This window comes from Trachemys scripta, chromosome 8 (genome assembly GCF_013100865.1).
Source record: "Trachemys scripta elegans isolate TJP31775 chromosome 8, CAS_Tse_1.0, whole genome shotgun sequence".
NCBI classification, from domain to species: Eukaryota; Metazoa; Chordata; order Testudines; family Emydidae; genus Trachemys; species Trachemys scripta.
Genome location: NC_048305.1, coordinates 104,531,911 through 104,555,324, shown reverse-complemented (window position 1 = coordinate 104,555,324; position 23,414 = coordinate 104,531,911). Strand labels below are relative to the sequence as shown.

Below are 23,414 nucleotides of genomic sequence, written 5' to 3'. Positions count from 1 at the left end.
TGGTGTGACTGGAGAATAAGGCCCTCACAAACTACTGCTTCTTCAGGGGGCAGTTTGGGTATCAGGTTTAAGATGCTCAAGCCCCATAGAGCTGAATCACTAGACTAATAGGTTTCGGAAATGATCAGGCACCCATGAACATGTCTTAGGTCTCCATGACCTATGGAAAGGAAGGAACCATAACTGAACTGAAGAAAGGGAAATAGTAAAGAATAAACATGCGGTGAGTCTGATTTCATTTACACTAGTGCTATTGCTGTGTGTATCATCTCATCTCTGAAGAGATTTTAAATTGAAGCAAATTGCTCAGTACCATAGTGAAATTGATCAAGGAATGTAGAATCGTTGTGGGATTGTATCCCCTAGCTAGGGATTGCTTTTACTCCGTTTTCAGTGAATGCCCTGTTGCTGGCCAAGTCAGGCCAGCGGTTTGTTCCAGGCACACAAATGAAGCAGTGCTGAAGTGTGTATTTGTTTGTTAACTGGAGTTGAAATTGCTCATGATTTTGGAGACCTAGCGCTATTTTGGCAACAACCAAAAACACAAACTCACTCTAGTCTTGAACTGAGCCTTAAACAAAATCCATTTTCACTGCCTCAACCAGGAGAAACAAACACAGGTAACACCACAACATGCCAACTAGGCTGCATTTCTGAATTTATTAGAAACAGCTGTCAGTACATCCTTCTAAAACATTACATGTAAATGTGCTTTATTGCAATTTTTTATTGCATTTTTTTTTTTTTTTTTAAATCTAGAGCAAGTAGGCCCAGGATGTTTAGTGTCTGGGATTTAAAAGCCCGACCATCTATTAAAAAAAATACAGCAAAATCGTAACACATCTGGTGACAAGTACAATGTTGAATTACTGATCTAGAAACTACAGTATGACTTGTCCAAAAACACTAACATACAATTAGTTTCCATATGAAGCAGTTTGTTTCTTTTTAAAAGTTAAACTACACAAATTCCTTTTTTTTTTTTTTTTTTAAAACTACAGCATAAACGACAGAACAGGTTTTACACAAATAACAACAAGAGTACCAAAAAGTTACATGCTGGAATTCATATGGAGGAAAAAACAAAAACAAAAACAAAAACACCCCCCCGCCCTCCAACAGCTTCATGAGAAGCCGGTTCTAAACAGAGGCAGTATCTCTTAGAAGAAGAAAAAAAAATCAGATTAAAAAATGCAACATTAACACAAAGGTTATACAAAGGAGTGTGTGCTATCATTTCAGTCCAGACTACAAAAACCAAACATACAGTCATGGTTTGAACTGAGACCTGCCTTCATCTAACCAGTGCATTCACAAAGTGATACATACCATTATCCTCCTTTGCACATTAGTTCTAGACAGGAGTTTGGTTAGATTGATTTAAAACATGCAAACATTACTGCATCTTGAAGGAAAACAAGAGGTTTTTTTTTTTTTTAAAGTAACCTTTGCTTTGAACACATTTTAATGCTCTTGTCCCAGAGTAAATAATTAAAAAAAACTTCTAAACAATCCAATTAAAAAAAAGAAATCATAGTCTAGAGTCTCAAAAGCACATTGTCAAGATGTTCCTGATAAACCCTTTTCATTTGAAGAAAACAAACCCAACTTTGTCTAAATGTGTGTAAAAACGTGCAAATAGTGAATTTTGTTTCAGTTTTAAGGGGCAGTGCCACTTATGGCTAATGCATATAAATGTGTATGTGAATATATTTTACATAGAGCTATATACATACAGTACATATACACACACACAGATATGATGCAGACTGTTACAATCCCATGGTGCTGTAAACTGCCAAACATACAAAATTAACAGGTTTAGTCAACTGTATTCTTATACGATGTAAAAAGTCACGCACAAAAACAAAACAAACAAAAAAACCCCACCCAACAAAACAATCTACACACATTATACTTCAATGACGATCCGCAGGGCTAATTTAACTGCTGGCATAAATGGGGCGGTAACCCCACTGAGGTTAATAGATTTATACCAGGGGGTTAATTTGGTTCCTGGCCATGGCTATATCATTTTTAAACACAATTGTTTTTCCAAATGAAGTCAAGCCCATTCTGTGACCACACCACCACCCAGCAAGCACATTTAATGGAGTGGTGGTGAATTTACAGAAAAAAAAAATATATACACTCTCACTTGTTAAAGCCACTATTCCAGCAACATCAAATGGTAAAATCAGGGGAAAGTAAAAATCAACGCCTAATTGAAAACGTTGTCTCATACTGATTGATCAGGGAGAGCCATTATTTCTATTGACCAAATAGAACAGACGCCTGTACTTCATTTGCTGCAGAAGCCTGCATGCCAAGTATTTTAAGTCAAATTCTAAACCAATGCTATGTTTGCATTAGCCACAGAATGGGGGTGGGTCTACTGCCAAAAGTGAATAGGAGAGCTGCATTAAACATATGGAGCCAGCCCCAAAGACCAGTGTTTTAAGCACCATCATCTTTTAGAACAGCTCACAAAACACACTGATAATCCTCAATCTCAATCCTGTGGAACAAATGGTAAGGCCTCTAAAAGGCTTTCAAAATTCTTCCCTCCCCTCCCGCAGAAAATATTTCTGGCCACAGAATGTAAGCTTTGCAAAAGTTTGGACAAACTTTTCTAAAGCACTGTCAAAACATACTCCTGCCATACAGAATAATTAGCTGTATTGCTTTACCAACATGTCCTGTTATTATTTGGAGCGGAGGGGGGGGGGGGGGGGGGTGGCTTTGTTCTCTCCTCTTGCCTGCACAGATTGTGCCAAAAGGAAACTAGTGGGACAGCAATGCAAGTTCCTTCAAATACCAACAGGAGATCTTTGTAAAAATAGTTGAGTAAGTCCTTTAAGACTTTCATCACTATCCCAACTGCTTTTTGAAACACATACACTTTTTAAAATGTATAACCAATTATTCCAAGGCTTTCTATGCAAAAGTTGAGACTAGAATCATTTTGGCATCTAATCTTTTGTGACTAAAGACAGGAGTCCTGGTCAAGTGCATTGTCCGTTCCTGCTCAAACTACAATCAGAAGTTCAAGAAGCTGAGCCCGGATTTTCAACCTATTCTCTCACTTACTAAAGCCTCTGTGCATCTGACTTAAATTTGCCATTTGAACCCAAAATTGGCATGAGTCTTTGTTCTTTCAGGAATATATTTTGACTCTGCTGTAAACAAAGCTGACATTAAGGTAGGAAGAAAAACAAAAGAATGTAGGATTCTAGAATATGGTTGAAAACAAAACGCCACTTCACCATAGTGTTGTTAAAACTGCATTTTGAACCTCTCTTACCCTCCCCCCACCCACAAAAAAGTACCTGTTTGATGTCTGCAAAATGCAGCACTTACAAGCCTCACTAACATTTCAGATTTTCATTCCCCGTTACAGAAAAAACAAACATTCAAACAACAGAAAAGAGATTGTTCAAGTACCAAATATAAGGGGCTTTTCCAAACTTTAAAACTGTGACACACCTTTAGTAATTCTGCTGTTTTAAACAGCCATAGTATTGAGTTACTGGACGTGTTGCCATCCAAGTTGCACACACAGCAGTGTTAGGGCAACCGAGACTCTCCCCAGCCCTTACAACTGCACTGAAAGCGTCACCATTCATTTCCACAGTCTCCATTATGGCTGCTTGGCTTTAAAGAGGCCAAGATTTGCTTTGATTTCTGTCCTTCTGTGACATGAGTGCAGCCTGAGATTTGGGTATCATGTAAAGTAGATGGGCTTGATTCTCCTTTCACATACACAGCTTTTCTTCAATGGAATCTCTTGCTTACACCAGTGTAAGTGAGAAAAGAATAGGCTTATTAGTTTGATTGAGGATTTCTTTTCTACCTCTGGAAGTGTGCACGCACATGGAGAAACCATGTTTGATCTTGGTGCAGAGTGTTGTACTGCCTCAGAACCCAGTACAGACCTAGGGACATGTGGTACATGGCAGGTATAGCGCCATCACTTCCAGGAACAGTTTAGACAACTTCTCTCCCCCTTTAACTGGGAAACACACCACCATATATGTTCATATTCTATTACACGGTGGTTCAAATACTCAATGAGACACCCTTGTTTTTAGACTGCACCTGTGCTCGTTGGGAAAACTTTGCAGCAGCTTCAAACTGCATCTTACCAACTCATTTCAACACCCCCACTCCTCACTTGTTCACAGTAAGACGTGACCGGTAAAGGAACTAATGGGAGGAGAGTTGGAAGTTTAGGAACTTCAGCAACACAACGTTCTTGGCTGATGTGCTGTGTACAGTGGGCACAATGGCAACTGTGGAAGTAGATCTGGTTTCCTCATTTGTGAAAAAGCAAAATACTGAATCACCCCTGTTCCCTGCAAATATACTTCAAACAGATAGAAGAAACTGCATATTAGAAAGTCTCAATATCATTTCCCCCATTTAACACTGTGCAAAAAAAGTTTTATTTAAATCTATATATATACTTAATACAATATGGGTCAGTGAGATCAGTACTACTCTAGCTGCAGTCAGGTAAGAAATGGCTGCTCCAATAAACTGAGCATAAGTTCCCCATCTTTTGACCCTTGAAACCAGAACTTTTCTGCACTCTAGTCACACATGAGCATACTGTCTTCTGGTTTTTGGAAAAAAAAATGAGTAAAATATATATATATATTTTACTCCCTTTCTTTTGCCCTTATGTTCTCTCTTATGCATTTGTTTTAAGCTTGTTAACAGCTAATACTAGGGCCCAATCCTGCATATTCCAATTTCTCTTTCAGTCATGAAAGGAGTGGCTCTGTGCGGCGTAACAGGGTTACACTGGTTTTATACCAGTGAGTGAGCAGGAGCAGGCCAACTGGAGTGACTGGGAGCAGGAGCAGGCCCCCTAGTGGATTATACCTGCTATGTATTTCACTTGGTTTTATACCCATTTTTCACTTGCCACAAGTGCAAAAACTGATGCAAAAGGAGGTGTGCAATGGCATGTGTGACCATGAAATGGGTAAAATACTAGCAAGCTGTAACTCGTGTGCCTAAATCAAGTGCAAAAAGGCACATGGACAAATCAGGAGTCATCAGGGAGATAGGGATGGAGAAAGTGAGGAACTTTTAGGTTTTAATTTGAATATAGTCCTAATCTGAAATGTAGGGGGGAAAAGAATTAAAATGCTTCTAGATGGCTTTTAGCTTTCTGGATGGATGTATTGCTCATAAAAATGCAGCACCTGTGAAGGGTGAAGAAATTTGAAATGGGGGGGGGGCAGATTCTGAGTTCATTCACAGCCCACTGTAAAGCCAAAGTCACTTCACAGAAGCCAATGGAATTACTCGGAATTTAGACAGGCATAACCAGGAGTGAAATCTGGCCTAACACATCACAACCTCAGTGAGATTCAACTACAAGAAACCTTCAGAAGTAGTTCCACTTCCTGCACCACAGCCAGCGGTGCTGAGAAACTGAGCCAGGATTTAGTCTAATAATTGACCTTTGCTTGGTTAATATGAAAACCTATGTCACAGTTCAGATTGCAAGACACTTCACAGTTTGCAGATTCTCACCAGCGTGAGTAGAGAATGAGGAACAACTCCATTGATTCCACTAGAGTTTCCAGTGGAAGTAAGAGAAGGCTCACGATGTAATGCAGTAGATTTTCTGGGCCTTTGAAAAATCTACCCAGTCTGTGTGTAGTCTAGATTGAAACCAAGGGCAGGGAGAATGCTGGAGGGGCAAGAGATAAAGCATGAGAAGGACGCTTTGCTGGCACTGGATTACCCGTAACTTAGAGATGTGGCAAGTTGCTTTTATTTAAAAAAAAAAAAAAAAGTCCATTTCTGACCTACAACTGGAACAGCGAATCTAGGTTTTTGCTGAATAGGACAGACATTTTACCAGCAACATAGTAGCCAAACAAGGGAAACTGGGTCATTTGGCATGGGGCCTTGTGTTAGTCTCATTCTCCTCTCCCATGAAACATCTACCAGCTTCAGTTTGTGGGGCTTTTCAAGCCTTGACAATTCTTCATTTGAAGATCACATTCTAGCTGGTTAACCAGCAGCTGGGTTTAACCAGCAGCACATTAGTGCAAAATAAAGTGTTGCTTGGACATGCCAAGCAAGCTAAATTGCCCTTTCCACTATTATTTATCAGTGTTCAAGATCTGTCACAGCCCTACTCATGAATAAATAATGCTCTGCTTAACAGTATTTTATAGTGCCTTTGTTTGATTTCTCAGTGTAAACATTAATTAAGCCTCAACAACCTTGCCATTATTCCGTAGGGATTATAGATGGTTCAAGTTCAAACAAGAAGTCAGTGGCAGGGTCAGGAACAGACCCAAGGGCTCCTGACTTGCAGTCCTGTGTCTTAACACTAGACTGTTTTCTTGCCTGTGCAATTTACATACAGTGGGTATGAAACAAAATGCTACCACTAAAAACAGCAAAAATTTAATTCTAAGGCCACACCCGGAATAATTACTTTGCCATTTGTGCTTTGTTGCCAAACAAAGCTACTCTTACCTCATTCAGTTTTCTATTGTAGAGACTCAGTAGGAGCAAATCAAAATACTGAGTCAAGCATATAATAGGGACAACCTACATCTCTCTTCAAGTGCAATTATTCCTGGGCTTAAGCATTTTAGGAACACAGGATTGCTGCACCAAGTCACACCCAGGGTCTGCCTACCCAGCATCTGACAGTATCAGATGCTTCAGCAGATGGCACAAGAGAACGTCTAGTTTTTAGAATAGTCTATGCCTGTCTCCTAGCAGAAGATCCACTTCCTCATTTGGCTACTACTTATCTGGCTGCTGTGTTTACAAATAATGCAGGTTAATTTTTTATTATTGCTCAACACTAAACATGGCCATCCATAGCGGAACTAGATTCTACTAGCATAAAATCTTGAGTACCTGACTTCAGTGGAGTAACGGAAATCAGAATCTGGTCCTTGGTGAACAAGTCAAAGGGCATTTGTACGAATGAGCATACTATTTATAATAGAAAAAATCTGAGGACTAGTCTTCATGTAATTATTTGGTATAAGAAGCCATCCAGAAGCACTGCATTGCACCTTTTCTTTATACTTACATTACAAAAAAGTTACAAGGGTTTCAAAAGAATAGTTCATCATTCAGCAACAGAACTCACAAAACATGAGTGGCCAGCTTCATTCTAGTTTACATTCCAAAGCATAGTATCTAAAAGATTTGGAAAGAAGTGTCCCAAAACAACAAACAAAAAAAAAACCATGGAAGAGGGGAGAGGGAGGAGGAGCAAATACATCAAATCAGACAGATTAGAGTTTTCAAAACCACACAAGAAGTTTTAGCTTTTCCTTTTATTTGTTTCAAGTTTTGGTGTAGAAAGTATATGTAGATGCTAATGCAACCTTCCCCCATAAGTGCTCAATCCAGCAACGAACAAAGTTTTGGTGGGTTCAATTTGGTTATAAACAACATTTCCTTTAAGCGAAGACCTGTAGTGCGGTTGAAACCAAAACTTTGTTACTGTTGGTAAAAAATAAAGCAACTTTTCTTTATAAGGATTTTTTTCCTTTTAAATAACAACCTGAAGCTTTCCCGTAATTCCTTTGGTCTTCTCTCACCAAATTCCACGCCTCCTCAAGATAAGCCCTCATTTGGAAGTTCGGCTGAATTGCAGTGAAGCTGCTAAAATTAACAGAGAGCGCATTGCTGTATAGAGTTTCCCCCCCTAGTTTCTTGGAGTTTAAGACTGAAAGACGTTACTGATGCCTCAATAGAGGCTTCAAAATTGTCTCCACAAGAACAAGAAAAAAAATCCCAATTAGAAGTTCTGCTGAAGGTGCCTGGCCAAAAATTATCTCCATAAAATGTTTTGCTTCCAGTTTTTTTGGATGTGTTTATGTTGAGTTCATTCCCCCCCCAGAAGGAAACAAAAGTATCAGTGTAAAAGCATAGCTGAGCTTTAGGTAGCACCAGGACACCTACACCCAAGTTGTCGTCTTGTTGCTGCTAGGCCTCTTTGATTCACATTCACAGAATCACTTCTTGTGCAAAACAAGCAGTCTAAGGAGAAAGAATGCCCTCAGAGTTCTAATAAAAACTGTAGAAAAGAATCCAAGATAGCCAACACTTTCCCCCTCCCCAAAATTTATCTGCAAAGGGAGGGGGGCATCTGTGCGTAGACAGGATAGGCGAGCCTGACATTTAGGGAATCGTTGTGTTGAATGAGGGATGTCTGCTGGTAATGAAGGACTAATTCCTTAAGTGTGCTGTACAGGTTATACGGTTCTGCAAACCCATAACCCCTTGGAGTGCTGTAGATCACACAGTGTTTAACTTCACCATCAGCTCTGCAAGGAAAGAAACAGGACAGTTTAACATGACAGTCTAAATGTCAACAGGCAACTAGTATAGCAAGGCTGATTTTGCATCAATAAAATAATGACAAAACTCTAGATAGAAGATGAAGGGGATGTTATAATGGAGATTCTGGACAGAAGATATGCTTCTGGGAAGAGTGGTTAGACATTCTTACGAAGAGATCTTTCGAAGAGGCTTTAACATGGGGCAGCTCTTATCTCAGTACTCCAACCCCCACTGCTTACTTCTCAAACTTTCATTCCGAGGACCACTAAGAAAGGGCACTGCAGCCCAGAGACTTTGCTAACCGCTAACTTAGCTCCAGTCCAATTCTACTTTAGACTTGCTTTGTCTAGTTTCTTTCCATGGATTTTTGACAGAGGTAAGTGGACTGATTCTCAAAATGGCATTTCACCAGTAGCTTGTAGTTAGCCCAGAATGTTGGGCTACGTTTGGTAGTCGGCAAACACAGCATGGGTTCCCAAGTCAGTTCGTTATCTGAAGTTATAGTAATCAAGTCCCTAACTTGGCATTTACTGAAGCACCACAATTATTCCACAAGCCTGGGAACTATTTGCCAGAAAGATCAGATATTAGATAATCCCCATGATGGAACTTTCATAATCCAAATCACAAGTAAAAGCAGGTTACATTATGCCATTTGAGTGCTATCTTGTGGCTTAATACCAATCAACAGAAAGAATATGCCTTTTCTGAAGTACTATCATTAGCTTAAACATAGCAGCCATATGGATCTGGAGTTGGCATGTCTGCAAATCGGAACAAATCTCAACGTGTGTCACTTGGAACATTTCCAAATCCAAACTTTACTAATGTTCCTCACCAGAGAGCGACGTGAATATCTGGCCATAGATTATTATGGAGTTTCTTACTGGAATGCTGCAGAACTATAGCCTAGTGATTACATGACTGAAGATCATAAGGACCACAAGACCTGTACCTCCAAACCAACAGCTTTCTGCAACAAAGTTGTGCCATTGTAACCTAGATGCATCTGCTGCATATTGTGCTCATTTGAATGTGTGAATTTTAAGGTGACTTGAATTCTCTAAAATAATTCAAATGGCAAAGATACTTGAGATTGACAATCTAGAGGTTTTTGAGTAAGTTAAACCATAAAGAGAACAGACTTACACCACAGAACAAGCGTAACATCCTTTCTTGCTACTCTCTCGAATTAAAAATGCTCCATCAGGTTTCCCACGGAGCAAATCTTCTGCTTGGATACGGTTGAGATCCCCAACAAACCAAGTTTTCTCATCATAATGTGGCAGGTTTTCATCTTCTTCATTGACAAAGTAAGTACTAGAGAAAGAGGAGATGGAATTTGTTAGCTCAATAACCCAGTCGCAAAAGGAATAGTTATAAAGAGGAGGATTTATTCTGCAGAAAGCATTCTAAAGGAAAATAAAATGAAGAAAAAAAAATACGTCTGGGAAGAGGTAGCTCAAGCTTGAAGACCAGCCTGCTAATATTCACTTAATGTCAACCAAGAATCCTTATTCAAAAGGTAGCCACATGCACATTAGCTGAAAACAGATGCTGGCTCACTGGACACAACTTTCCCTTAGGAAAAAACTCCAATCCTTTATACAGAAACTGGCATCTCATATTACTGAGCTCCTCAGTGGGAAGACCGGACCTCTGCCACTTATCAGTGAGATTAAATGTACAAGGGCACTTACTCATCAATATTTTCATTTTTGATTCCCAGCCAGTCGTTTATTCGCTTCTGCCTCACTCCTTTGTGATTGAGCCATCTGTCAGGATGAGAAAAGAGAGAGCATTAATATGTTCCCTAGTTGTTTGCTACTGACCAAACAGAAGAGAAGCTTAGACTTAGATCCCATAAGGAGAAAGAATCTAGAGACTGAGCTTACCCATGTGCACTAAAGCCCATGTGAAAGACACAGACCCCAGTACACCCTTCTATAGTCTCCTTACAATGATCTCTTCCCTGGGGAGGGAGCAGCAGAAGAGGCATGACCTCTAGACCCTGCAGGTCAATGGGGAAAGGAATGTAATATTGCAGCTATGCTGGGTCTTCTGATGATGGCTGCGGCTGCCTCCCTCCCCCAGAACAGCATGCATTGTCACTGGTGCTTCTGTCCATGTAACATTCTCACCTTCTCTCTGATACCAGCAAGGCTCAGAGGGAAACGTGCTTTGACCCTCCCAACCTGTGAAGTTTCAATCCTATGGATTTGGGTAGTAAAGGCTTCTGAGGGATTACACCATTCTAAGGAGCCACCACTTTGCCCTCTGCTCTTCTCAACCTAGTTCTGCATCTTCTGCTAGCGTTAGTGGAGGAAGACACATGGTCAGTCAGAGGGTATCATCCATGATGTTCTAATTCACATGAAAGCTACCTATCTTGTAGAATGTATACTGGTGTACCAGACATGCTTTGAAGTCTGACAGTTACAGTAATAAGCCATGAAGTTATTATTACAGAAGCAGTGAAAGGCTAACCAGCTACTCAATCATTTCATACCACAGGTCTAGTCTCCTGTTAGTGCACACACACAACTGTGATTATAAAGAGGAGACCAGACTCCCATTAGTATAATGAATATACAGAATGATAGCAACTGTCTTTAACAGTTTAATCACAGACATTGTTTTGAGGTGCACAGGGCTTGCCTACTTACACAAGATACTGATCTCTGATCTTGCGTAGCTGGATAAGATCGGGTTTGATGCTATTCATTTTCTTATCAATTTCCCTATTGTCCAGAGCTTGTTTCTTCAAATCCTGCTCCAGACGCATTTTACTATCATGGATCTCTCCCAGGCGTGATTTTAATTTCTCGTAATTCATCATAATTCTGTAAATAAATTTGTAATGTTTAAGAGGGAGAGAAATATACAACAAAAATCAGTCCAGACTGCTCTAGCCTTAAGAATGTTATTATTGAATGGCTTACCTCTAATACACAGTACTGGAAGACAAAGAGCCACATTTCTTTATATCACATTCCTCTTGTGTTACCATCAGTTTAGTAGTGGCTACTATTGTAAAGCGCTTTCATTTTGTTTGGAGTGCAGTTCTACCCTGAAAAGTGACTAAAAGGATGCTTCCTACTTACTCCTTGGATCTGCTCCGATCATAAATTTTAAGATCTGTTTCTAAATGTAAGACAATTTTTTTTTTTTTAAACTCTTGACAAAGCCAACACAGCTCTGGGAGTGAGCTAGATCTGATTCTTCCTCTATGCTCAGATTTGCTTACTCAAGTTCTAACCAGTAACACAACCCTAGCACAGGTGTCACTGTCAACAGGATTTGGCCTGCAGCAGACACTTATTACTGGCAATGATGAGCAAGTTGGAAAGAACCCTGCTTGACTCACTTTCAGATCTCAAATTGGTTTGCAGGCCTGGCAGTTAAGAACAATCTCCCCTTCTCCCTCACGTTCATTTACTTTACTTATAAACACACTGACACAACTGTTCTGGTGTCAGGGTGAAGCATGGGTGTCCCACAATGTCACTTTTACAAAGTCTCTTTTCAGAGTAGAATCACACTAAAGATATTACTGCAATTCAGACCATGCCATGTCAGGGTCAGGTTAGCCATTGTACTTGCCCTTTTACCATAGGGCAACCTACAGCTGTGTTTATTTGCAAAAATCTTAAGAACATTTAGGACTCTGGAATAAGACTGTATTCCTTGCACATAAATGCAACTGCTTATATTAAGAGGAGGAAGTTTAATATCTACTCTGCACAAATGTTTGGAGACATTTTATTACTGTGTAACTCTATAAAATAGGCAAAGCTGCTCTGCTGTTGCTTTCTAGATCTGGACTATTTAGTAAAGGGATAGCATCTTACTTTGTGATGTGTTAAGCGCAGCATACATTTATAGCACACTATAAACATTTTTAACACAGAGTAGGGGAATTTTTGGTTTATAGTAGGTAGTTGCTCAAGTCACAGTAACTTTAATTGCCTAAACTATGATAGTTTTTTACTTAAGAACTGATAAATATCAAGAGTTTTAAGAAGGGATCACATTACTTTGTTGTGCTTAGGTATTGGCAAAGCTTGACAATAAGAACTGCACCTTGCTATTAGCAGGCAATAGAGGTTTGCGCCTCAACCATTAACTTTCGTGTGGACTTCGGCCAGATAGAAATTCAATCTACATTACAAAAATATGGCTGGGGTTTAACATACATTAAGATCAGGTTCTAACAGAAGAGAATTTTGATGCAGTTCACATTGACTTACATTATGATCATATCCAGCTCCTCATTCAAACTGCATTAGGAGACCAATAGCCATTGACAGGTAGGGGGAAAATCAGTGTGGTCTTTCACTGAAAAGCGACACTAATACTGGGATGGTGGGGTTCCAGATTTACCAAGTCTCAATTTCAAATATGTTCAGTTTACAAGTGAAGAGATGTTCGCTCTCTCTTAACTGCATCCCATGCAAATTCAGCTGGGGATCTGACAGTCAAGCTAGGTTATTTCCTTCTCACACATCAGTGTTAGAGATTCTGCAGCACAAATCATGCCCTCATTTGTGCAACCCAATTAAGCCCTATGTGACACATGTTCCAGTGAAAACTGATTAACCCATGTATCCGAAACTTTAAATAATTTTGTTAATGCTTGTGGAGGAACAGAATTCAGCTCTCTTGCGCGTTACTATGATTTAAAACAAAACGTTTGCTTTTGTAAGATTCAGTACATAAAACTATGAAAACATACAAGGAAAAGGTCTGCCGAGTCAGAAGTGGCCATTTTTCAGGGCAGAAATCACACTTTAGAGAGTGCCTAGTACCTTCCCTACAGGTCTCCACGACTCAAAAAACCCTCATTGACAACAACAGTAATCAAAGTCAAACAAACAAAGAGGTAGTAAAAAATTATGGAAGTTTTCTGCTTTAGAAATATTAGTTTGTTCTTAATTTCAAAATGTTTAAAGAACCTTTCTAGGCACTGAATTGGGGCCAAATCCTGATCTCCGATGCACATGCAACTCTTAGCAATGTCAATGGGAGTTTCTAAATGGGCATCCAAGAGCACATTATGTCACAAGTGCTTTCAAGCTAGTCATTTCCGAGATTCACTCTACACGTGAGTGTTAGAAATCAGCTAACTTTTCTTTAGCTCTCGCTTTAGCTGTAAATTAATTTCTCCCCCTCTCCAGACAGTATTGCTTGAGCTTTAAGAACATACACATCTAAACCTCACATTTTCCGGAAGAGAGCTCTTCACTATAAAAATCTAGATTCATAGAAGTTAGAGAACAGAGATCACCCAGTCTGCCTCCCAACCAATGCAGGATTGTCCTCTACAGTGCACAACTGTTTGGGATATTTGAACAAAGGAATACAAATCTTTAGTAAACATACTGAACTTTTAATCGTATAAAAGAAGGCTTAACAGAATTTTCGGTTAGCTTTACTAGTGTGTGTCTACGTAAGGAGCACACACACAAGTATGGTTTGAAATCCTACCGTTCGATTTCCTTCTCATTCCCCTCTCTGCGGAATCGTTCAATGTATTCTTTGCTGTATCGCTCTTGTGTGTGGCACTGTTCCTCAAATATTTTAATGGTTTCATTAAATGCTTCAATTGCAGTTCTCTTCATCTGAATTTCCTATATAAAGAAACCAAAAAGCATTCTTAGTCATTTGCATCCTGAAATAAGTTACAAGCCAAGCACAAGACTCAGTTATGCTTCCTAAATTGATAGTCAGAAAGAAACCTTCAGTAAAAATCAGACATTGCAACAATTAATTATTTAAAAAAAAAAAAAAGCTGAAGAGGAAAAAACCCAGCCCACTTTAGCCAAAGTCTCATAGAAAGCGGACCACTTCTTCCTCCACAAGGCTTACCAAGTTAAAAAGTACTTGTAATTAGGCTTCTTTGAAAGAGAATCCCATCACAGATCTTTAAATTAAAATTTTTGGTTCTAGCTGTTTGTGTTTTGTTGCCAGAAGCATTAATATTAAAGTTATGATGAGACCTTTTATTTTACAGCAACCAGCCCGAACAATGCAGTATCAATACTGCAAAGCACAAGGTCTAATTTTGATCAAGTTATTATATAACATCACAGAACCAGGGTAGTGCCTTTCCAGATACCTCTTCTTCTAGGATTCTATCCTACTTTATGGCCCCTGTATGACGACACAGTGGCATGCAGTTCCTGGAAATCTCTCTTCGTCAGCTGAGTGAAGAGATCCGTGGTGCAGGCACTGTATAGAACAGCATCACTTCTGACTGCTCTGCTTTATGCTGGGAGCTGCTATGGTGTCTGTGATAGCTTAAAACCCTCATCTGGGCTGTGCCGTTCCTCCAGGAGTGCAGTGCCGTATCTCATACCGAAAAACTACATTCAATCACATTTCCTTTATTAACTTTGTAATTGTCATCCCCACACCAAAAAAAGCCCCAAACTGAAATCAAGGAAAAGAAATATGCTACCTATTGCTTACGTTTTGTTAAAAATTTTTTTTTTTTTTTTTATTTGTTTCACTGTCTTACTAGGGATAGAAGTTCAGCTTTTCAGACAGCTGCTGTAATGATCAACAAAAGATTATTTTGAAAACTGACCTGTGATGTTCTGGTGTATTCTTCATATAGTCTGTCATACTCTTTACTCTTGTCCTGATACTGAGAGTGGTATTCCTGAAGCTTTTTACCTACTGCATCTATGTTATCTTCTTTCACCAACTGATCCTGTGTATATCAGGAAAGAAAGAAGGTAATTCTTTAGGCAAAGTAGTTTCTCCAAGCACTGTTCTTTGTCAACCTAGTAAGTGTGCATATTTCTGTGATCAATTATGCAGCAATTTTTACATCAGGCTTCTACAAGTATAGAAGAGAGATCTAGTCGGACAAAGCAAAAAATAAGTTTCACAGTCTATAAAGAAAGCAACTAGGAATACGGAACTCAGAACTAAACCAAAAATTGTAATAAACCCCAACAAAGGCAACATAAGGTCAGTAGATGCCTAGATTCCCCCTTAGAGAAAGAGGGAATAATGCAGGCAGGAAAGATCAAATGTTTGTTTTAAAAACAAGAGTTCACAGAACTTGTGGAAAACTGCAGCAACTCTGGGAGACATTTTGCTCAGCATTAAAAGACTGTTGCATAGCATGGAGGAGAAGGAGTAGGTGTCAGCCTAAAACCCCAGGATTTAGAGAACTGAGCACAGGGCAAGGAGCCAGGTGCCACTCTCATTTTTGCCAGTGACTGATTTTAACATATTTTGTATATAAACAGTTGCTTTGCATCCTAGACCACAGAGCCCTGCATGTAATTCACTAAATCTCTCAGCCTCAGCTTCTCCCCTTGTAAAATACAGGCAATGACAATTACCTACATCATAAGGATGCAGTGAAGCAGAATTTAATGTTTACGTAGCTGGAGAATTATAAAGACTGTCAGTGTGAGTACTCAAAGTAGAGGTCAGGACCTCCTTCTCCCAACTTTGTGGTTATTGTTTTAGACCACATGCACTCTTGGAACCACTACTTCGTCCTTGAAAATGTGAAGTTGAATTTTCAAGCATAAAAGGGCTTTGAGTTTTCACATGATTCATGTGAAAAATCCAGACTCTAGATAGAAAAGCCTAAGTTTTATGGCAAGGAAAAAACTACAAAACACATCTGCTAACAGTTAGTGGGCTCTCTGGAAACCTCACCTGTTGATACCTGGATACTGGATACATCAGCTTCACGTCAAGCTTAGGATTGTACTGGGCAAGAGATTCATGGCGGTAGTGGTTAATCAGCTCCACAACAGAATTAAATGTCAATGGATCAGAAAAACCGTATTTTCCATCCCGATGATAAATCTTTATCAGTTTGTTGTTGCCACCCTTCCTGTAAAGCAATACACTAGCTTAGAGGTTTTGTTGTGTGCATGGGTAGCGCGCGTGCGCAGACACACACAAGCTGCCACATATACGGTATGAATAGCCATGCTAAGTTTTTCATAAAGGCAACACACAAGAATAATTGTAGCTAGTTAGACAATCTAATATGTACCTTTGTAACTAAATTATCTAATATTTATTAATATGTAAAAGGATAAAAGTAAATAAATAGAAAAGGTCTCCTCAAGTTTTATTTGAGCAGCAGAAAATCCCAAAGTAAATCTCTTTCTGTGTTCACTCTGGGACTAGTTTATTGTATTTAAGACCTGAGTTTAACCAGAAATTCTCCAAGGGAATGCTCAGGATTCTTTAAGGCAGCCACGCAAAAAACCCCGAGGTGAGCAACTAGGCATATGAAACTCAGTACTAACCCAAAAAAATTATAATAAAAAAACCAAAGAACACATAAGGTCAGGAGATGCCTAGATCCCTCTTAGAGAAAGAGGGAATAATGAGGGACATACAGGCAGGAAAGATCAAAGTATTATACAAATGAAAATGTACTTGCAAACCGATTATCAAACAATCTCAAGTGTGGATGCTAACACTGGATACTCAAACTTAAATAAATCCTTGGAAGGATTTATAACAGGGTAATTAATCCAGGACTTTACATTATCCAGGTTTGTGTTTGCTGGCAATTTCTAGAAGTGCTTGCTTATTTTTCCCCCTACTATCAAAAAATTTAAACAGTGCTATGTCCTTTATCTGCTTTCTTAATTTATGGCTCCTGCAGATACATGTCTATATGGTTAAAAATTCAGACCACCATTAATTAGACTTTAAGGCAAAATCCTGATTGGATAGAAAAATTATCCTCAGTAACTTCAGCGTGGTTGTGCAATGTGCAAGTCAGAGCAGAATTTGGCCACAAGAGTACATTTTTAAACTCACAAAAGGAAGCAGATTTTGAACTCCAAGACAACATGGCAACTCTGAAGAAAGCTGATCCTACTATTTTGTGAACATACTGGACCAGATTCTGCACTGAGTTACACTGCAGAATCGGTGTCATTAAATGCGGTGTCCCAGCTTAGCGGAACCTCCTTAAATCAAAGTACTGAGACACAGAGAGATACAGAACTAGGACCTTTACTGATTATGTCTGCATCACAGAGATATCCAAATAGTACTGTCCCAGTATGCATCGGGCTCAGCATAAGAAGTGGGATGGAATTGCTAGGAGCTGGTCATTTGTTTCCTATTCCAAACTCCTCATCAGCAATCTCTGGAGAAATGTTCCCAAGACAATGGAGACTACAACTGAGGGCATTTCATGTAAATACTAACGTGGTATCTACTGACATTGGTGAGACTACTAAAAGCAAGGTAAGACGAGAGAGTGAAAATACCCAACACTTACCGCAATGTCAGAGTGTAGTCTCCCTGCATCTTGGTTGATGCATCGCGCACCAGAAATGTTCCATCTGGCATGTCTCGTAATTTGTCATTTACCTCCTCCCTGGAGGAATGAAAGATTGGAAGAAGGATAAACGAGAAGTGTTAGATAGTCGATTTGCTTTAAAATAGACACAGTCAAAGAGAGGCCATCAGTGTCAGGGTGTGTAAGGAATTAGGTTTCCTTTCTGTTTTCCCTTCAAAATCAACTGCAATCTAAGGATTGAATGTTTGCTTTTCAAATTCTCTTATTTCAGATTTAGGATACGCATAGGGATAATATTTCTGTTTAGCCTTTAAGGTTATCTAAGGCCTGGTCTACACTAACCCCCCAATTCGAACTAAGGTACGCAACTTCAGCTACGTGAATAACGTAGCTGAAGTCGACGTACCTTAGTTCAAACTTACCGCGGTCCAGACGCGGCAGGCAGGCTCCCCAGTTGACACTGTGTACTCCTCGCGCCGAGCAGGATTACCTGAGTCAACGGGGAGCACTTCTGGGTTCAATTTATCGCGTCCAGACAAGACGCGATAAATCGAACCCCTAAGTTTGATTGCCTGCCGCCGAACCAGCGCGTAAGTATAGACACGCTCTTAGACCGGTTTGAACTGGTTTACCTTTTAGCAAAAGCCAGCAGCTGCACTAACTGCTGTTTAAGAAGAAGGTTATGTATAACAACAGTAGCAGCTGTGTCTCAGAGAAATCACCAAGTTCAAAACCTTTCACTAGAATCTGCTCACATTTAAATCCAAACTGGAAACAGGTGACTTTTGTGAAGGCACTTCTGGTCCTTTAAGAAACTGGCACTAATACGGTCATTCACAGAAGTTGTGTCAGAAAAGTATCCACACTATAGCACAGTTCTAGTCTCAAGGTCAATTAGGTGTTTGATTCAGGTATTTCTTTTACAGCAGTTTTAGAACTACTGTAATGCCACTAATTCCAGTGGAATTACTCCTAATTTTCAACTGTTGCGAGAGAAGAAATTTAGGATTTATTCTTTTAATTAAACGGAAGAAGTTTATGGAATGGGTAAGACCCATAAGCATTTCAAATGAAATGTTTGAGCTAAGAGTGTTCGTTAAACTTTCAGGAAACTCATTCCACCCAAAATTACATACCACGCTTTACTTACAAAACTAATACCTTGTCCTTTATAGCATCTTTCACACAAGGATCTCAGAGGCAAGTTACAAGCATACACTTTATCTATTTGATTGAGAGCAACTCTCCTGTACCCTCACCACCACTCATGAGATGCAAGCAATATACCTACATTTTAAAAGGAATCATAATGGATGTTTTAATTCAGATATTGCTGTAAGATCTTATTTTCATTCTCTGTAAGTTTTCTTAGTTGGCATTTAACTATCCTGGATGGAGAATCTCTTTCAAAAGAACAGTTTCCATTACAGATATGAATGTTATCTGAGGAAAGGGGAAATTGTTGCCACAGAACCCTTTATGGCTTGGGCCTTACACATCTCAGAGATGGCCTCTCCATGTCTCCAACAGTTGAGAATGGCTAGGATGCTTGAGCTTTCATTCTCTAGTAATGCCCAGGGAGCTGGAGCTGGAGCTCATTGTGGAAGATCCCTAACTTCTTCTCCAGTCCTCAGTCCAATAGAGTAAATGTCTGCTGGCTTTTAGGGCGCAATGAAAAGCTCATCTGTTGCCCAGGGTGGCTGGATTGACAACTGATGAAATATATTTGTGGGTTGTATTTTGTAAAAGAAAATGAAATGAACTGATAAAGTACATATAAAGCTATTCCTGCAAAACTGTGGTCTCATCCGGAGATCATTTATTCTGGTAAATCAGGAGCAATGTCATTAGGTCAGCGTAGTAATATTACTGTAAAAGTGATTTAAGATAACAGAATCAAGCCCACTGGGTTTTGTGATCAGGTTTTGCCATTGTTCATTAAGGGCTTGAATTGTGCTATCCCCTCACACTGATCTAAATGGGGTTACTTGAGTAAGGTACTAAAATGTAAGGGTGGCACAATCCGGATCTTTTTTCCTTCGGTTAAAGCTTTAAGAAGCTAGTGGGGCTAATGAAATCTTTTGCTAGACAATTCAGCCACGAAGCAAACAGCAATCCAAAACAGCACCTCACATTCTTGTTTTATTCTCAGCTCTAGCATATTTAATTTATTGGTTTTATTCTTTACATAAAAAGACACACACTTATTGAAAGTTTCATGAATTGCTCATTCCCAAATGCTATGTTTAATACATCTAATAACTGAAGCCAGTACATTCAGAACTGCTTTGTTTCACAACCAGAAAGGCTAGAAAAGATTAAAAAAAAAAAACCTAAGATTTTGTAGAAAGAATCATTAATTCAAGAAAACAATTGTGGCCACAAGATTGGGAACTACTGTTCTAGAACAATAACCATAGCAGAACACATTAAACACACTCAGTTCCCAATTCAGCGGAATACTTAAACATACACTTCAGGAACTGCATTCAGGCCCAGATTTTGCAGAGCACTTGAAGTGAGATGTTGTCTGAGCATATTCAGGCTCAAAGGGAGCACAGCTTAAAAAGGTTTCAGAGTAGCAGCCGCGTTGGTCTGTATCTGCAAAAAGAACAGGGGTACTTGTGGCACCTTAGAGACTAACATTTATTTGAGCAAGAAGTGGGATGTAGCCCACAAAAGCTTATGCTCAAATAAATGTGTTAGTCTCTAAGGTGCCACAAGTACTCCTAGCTTAAAAAGGCTCATTGTAGTCCAGCAGTAAACATTCTTTACCTTGAAATATCCCCCCAGTACCACTCTGCATCCTGCAAGGAGAAACTGGAATTGTCTTTTATTCCATTTGTGTTGACCGGAGTCATCGGTTTTGGGGGCTTTGGAGGAAGAGCTGAAAAACAAAACACAGATTTTTTTCCATTTAATTTTCTGGCTTATATCACTAAAACTTCAAGAAGTTAACAGTCAAGATATTTTAGTTAACAAAAGCCAGAAGTGAAACATACATAAGGCAAGGCAAAGGAAATGTTATAGAAACCCATCAGTGACTAATGGGAGAGAACAGGCAGCTTGAGTATGGATGTGTTTTTTTCTCCAAAATGTATGGAATTCGTAAGTTATTAAAGCCCATTATACTAGTACAACATATGCCAAAAAGAAGGGAGCTGGGCTCCAAAATAACTATCCAGTCTCGAAATGGAACAAGTGGGAAATTCACAGGAAGTGGCAGTTCTTGGTAAGAGGAGTTAAGACAACAATCACAATAACTAGGATAATTTAACTGTTCACCGCTCCAAGCAAAATACTGAGGGCTTGACTGTGGCTTAGGTCACAACCTAGAAAGTGAGTGAGTGACTGTATGTAGCTGTGTAACATCTACAGTTCTCTGAGGACCTGTGGCCATTGCCATTGCTTTTGAAGAGTAAATGTGCCCTCCTCCTCCTAGGACAGATCAACTTTGCTGACTGGTGAAAAGAGGAGGGTACTAGTCTGAACCTCAGCTAGACTTCACTCCGCACTAGCAACACAAGGACTGCAACCATTGCCCCATGCTTAGGTATACAATAGGGAATGAGGAGCGAGGAGAGGAGCAAGGGAGTAAACTGGTGCTGGGCTAGTCACAGTCTAGCCCTAAATTGTCAAGCTTCCCCTTTGAACTGTAAGGAGTAGAGGCCATGTCACAAGGGAGCACAACTCTCCATGGATACAATTACACTGCAGCACAAAAGGGACACCACACCCATGGCATCAAGTCTCAGACCCCTAGTCAACTGACTCAGGCTCCTGGTACAGAGCTAAAAATAGTAGGCTAGACATTCCTGCTTGAACTCTGAAACCTGGTGAGGGGGCTGGATCTCAGAGCCTGAGCAGGAACATCTACACCAGTGCTTCTCAAAGCTGGTCCGCCGCTTGTTCAGGGAAAGCCCCTGGCGGTCCGGGCTGGTTTGTTTACCTGCCGCATCCACAGGCTTCCGCAGCCCGCACTGGCCTGGAGTGGCGAACCATGGCCAGTGGGAGCCGCAATCGGCCGAACCTGCGGACGTGGCAGGTAAACAAACCAGCCCGGCCCGCCAGAGGCTTTCCCTGAACAAGTGGCAGCCCGGCTTTGAGAAGCACTGAGCTACACTGCTATTTTTAGCCCCTTAGCGCAAGCCCAAGTCAGTTGACCCAGGCTCTGAGACTCACTGCTCTGGGTTTATTGTTACAGTGTAGACACACCACATGCTCCCACGCCTAGATTACACAGCCTCCAGAAGGTGTGCTTCACAAAGTACTGAATATAGTAATGCAAGACTGCATGCAGTTGCATTAAGAATTGCAATCTGGTGCCAGGCAGGAATGCAATTATGATCTCTAGATAAAAAAAATTTCATCTCTAGTTCAAGTGCAGAGTGACTTGACATTGAGAGATGAATGGCTCTAAGCAATGCATCTGTTCCCCTCTGAACCACACCTCCCACATTGAAAAAACAACAACTGTACTCTAACTGCAGTTTCAAATGCCATTTCATGTTGAGGATCCAACACACAGTAGCTTCACTGTTCTTGGACAAGCCAGCAAGTACTCAACCAAGCCAATCTAAACTAACCTGAACCTTGACCCAGACATTCACACTCTGGAGTTACTGACCAAGCACCTGATTCAGATAGTCGCATTCATTCTGTGGTACTGAATGTTAAAGCTGCAGCATACAGGTTCTTTCTGTGGTTCAGCTGGGAATGTCCAGGTGTTCATGAGTCTAGAGGACCAATATCTGTATAAGGAGGGTGCAATTCCATTGGAATAACTGAAGTTATTTGCTTCTACTAGATTTAAATGTGGCCCCCTGATTGATAACCATGGTAGTTAAGGTTGTGCGGCCCTTTAAGATGGTATATAGGTACTACTGAGAATGAATTAAGTTCTTGCCTTAGTCTACCTCCTTGCTTGAAGCAGCCTCTAGGACAGAGGTCCCCAAACTGTGGGGCATGCCCCTGCAGGGGGATGCTGAGGAACATTTTGGGGAGCGTGGCTGGGGCCCAGGCCAGTCCCCACAGGGGCCAGGGAGGGAGCGCCACCCAGCTCTGCTCCTGGCTACCAGCTCCAGGCCCCCGACTCCGCTCCTGGCCCAGTCCCAGCTGTGGCCCCAGGCTTGGCTCCCTTACCCCTGTCTGGACCCACCCCTCTCCCCCAGAGCTGCGGCCCTGCTCCCGGCCCCAGTTCGGGGGCGCGGACAGGGGTATGGAGGGGCGTGAGATAAAAGGTTTGGGGTCCATTGCTCTAGGAGCTAAATTCTGATTTCAGTTACAGCAATGTAAATCCAGAGTATCACTGAAACCCTATGATTCTGCTTGGTTTTCTGACTACTAAAGTTGAACTGGCTGTTATTTTATCCACAAAGTCTCTGTTCAGTCATATTTCTGGATTACCAAAAAAAGGTACAGTGACAGTTTCTTTCTAAACTCACATTTGGATATTTCTGCCCCGCATGCTCTAAATGAATTACAAAGAAGCGTAGACAATGCTTAGAATTCAGTCACTAACATCTGCCTTCAATACTAGGTCAAAATAAAAGATTCAAAAACTGCTACTCTAGATCTGTTCCAGAGCTTTCCATAGTTTTAACAATCCTATACCAACTAAGCAAGCACCGGAGGCTCTAGCTCTTTGCACTGCAGTGTTTAAAAAACACAAATAAAAAGAACCCTGTAATCATGCCAGGTAGGTATGATTTCATGGGACCTCACAAGTCAAATGCGGGGGCCCTCGCAAGAACATTGCAATGCTGGTGGTAAT

The 23,414-nt window shown here is 40.4% G+C and overlaps 1 protein-coding gene across 2 annotated transcripts in view; it reads right to left on the bottom strand.

The window, feature by feature from the left end:
• Nucleotides 1-2,721: 2,721 nt before the first annotated feature.
• Nucleotides 2,722-23,414, bottom strand: part of LOC117881251 (phosphatidylinositol 3-kinase regulatory subunit gamma) — a 307,599-nt gene continuing 286,906 nt past the window's right edge. For both annotated transcript variants that reach the window (XM_034778244.1, XM_034778246.1), the window contains 9 exons: nucleotides 20,417-20,528; nucleotides 17,621-17,719; nucleotides 16,024-16,204; nucleotides 14,930-15,055; nucleotides 13,828-13,970; nucleotides 11,007-11,183; nucleotides 10,041-10,115; nucleotides 9,490-9,660; nucleotides 2,722-8,324 (listed from right to left, as the gene is read on the bottom strand). In XM_034778244.1, coding sequence (XP_034634135.1) covers nucleotides 8,123-8,324; nucleotides 9,490-9,660; nucleotides 10,041-10,115; nucleotides 11,007-11,183; nucleotides 13,828-13,970; nucleotides 14,930-15,055; nucleotides 16,024-16,204; nucleotides 17,621-17,719; nucleotides 20,417-20,528 — 1,286 coding nt within the window. In that variant the 3' untranslated portion in view covers nucleotides 2,722-8,122. The remainder of the gene's footprint in view (nucleotides 8,325-9,489; nucleotides 9,661-10,040; nucleotides 10,116-11,006; nucleotides 11,184-13,827; nucleotides 13,971-14,929; nucleotides 15,056-16,023; nucleotides 16,205-17,620; nucleotides 17,720-20,416; nucleotides 20,529-23,414) is intronic.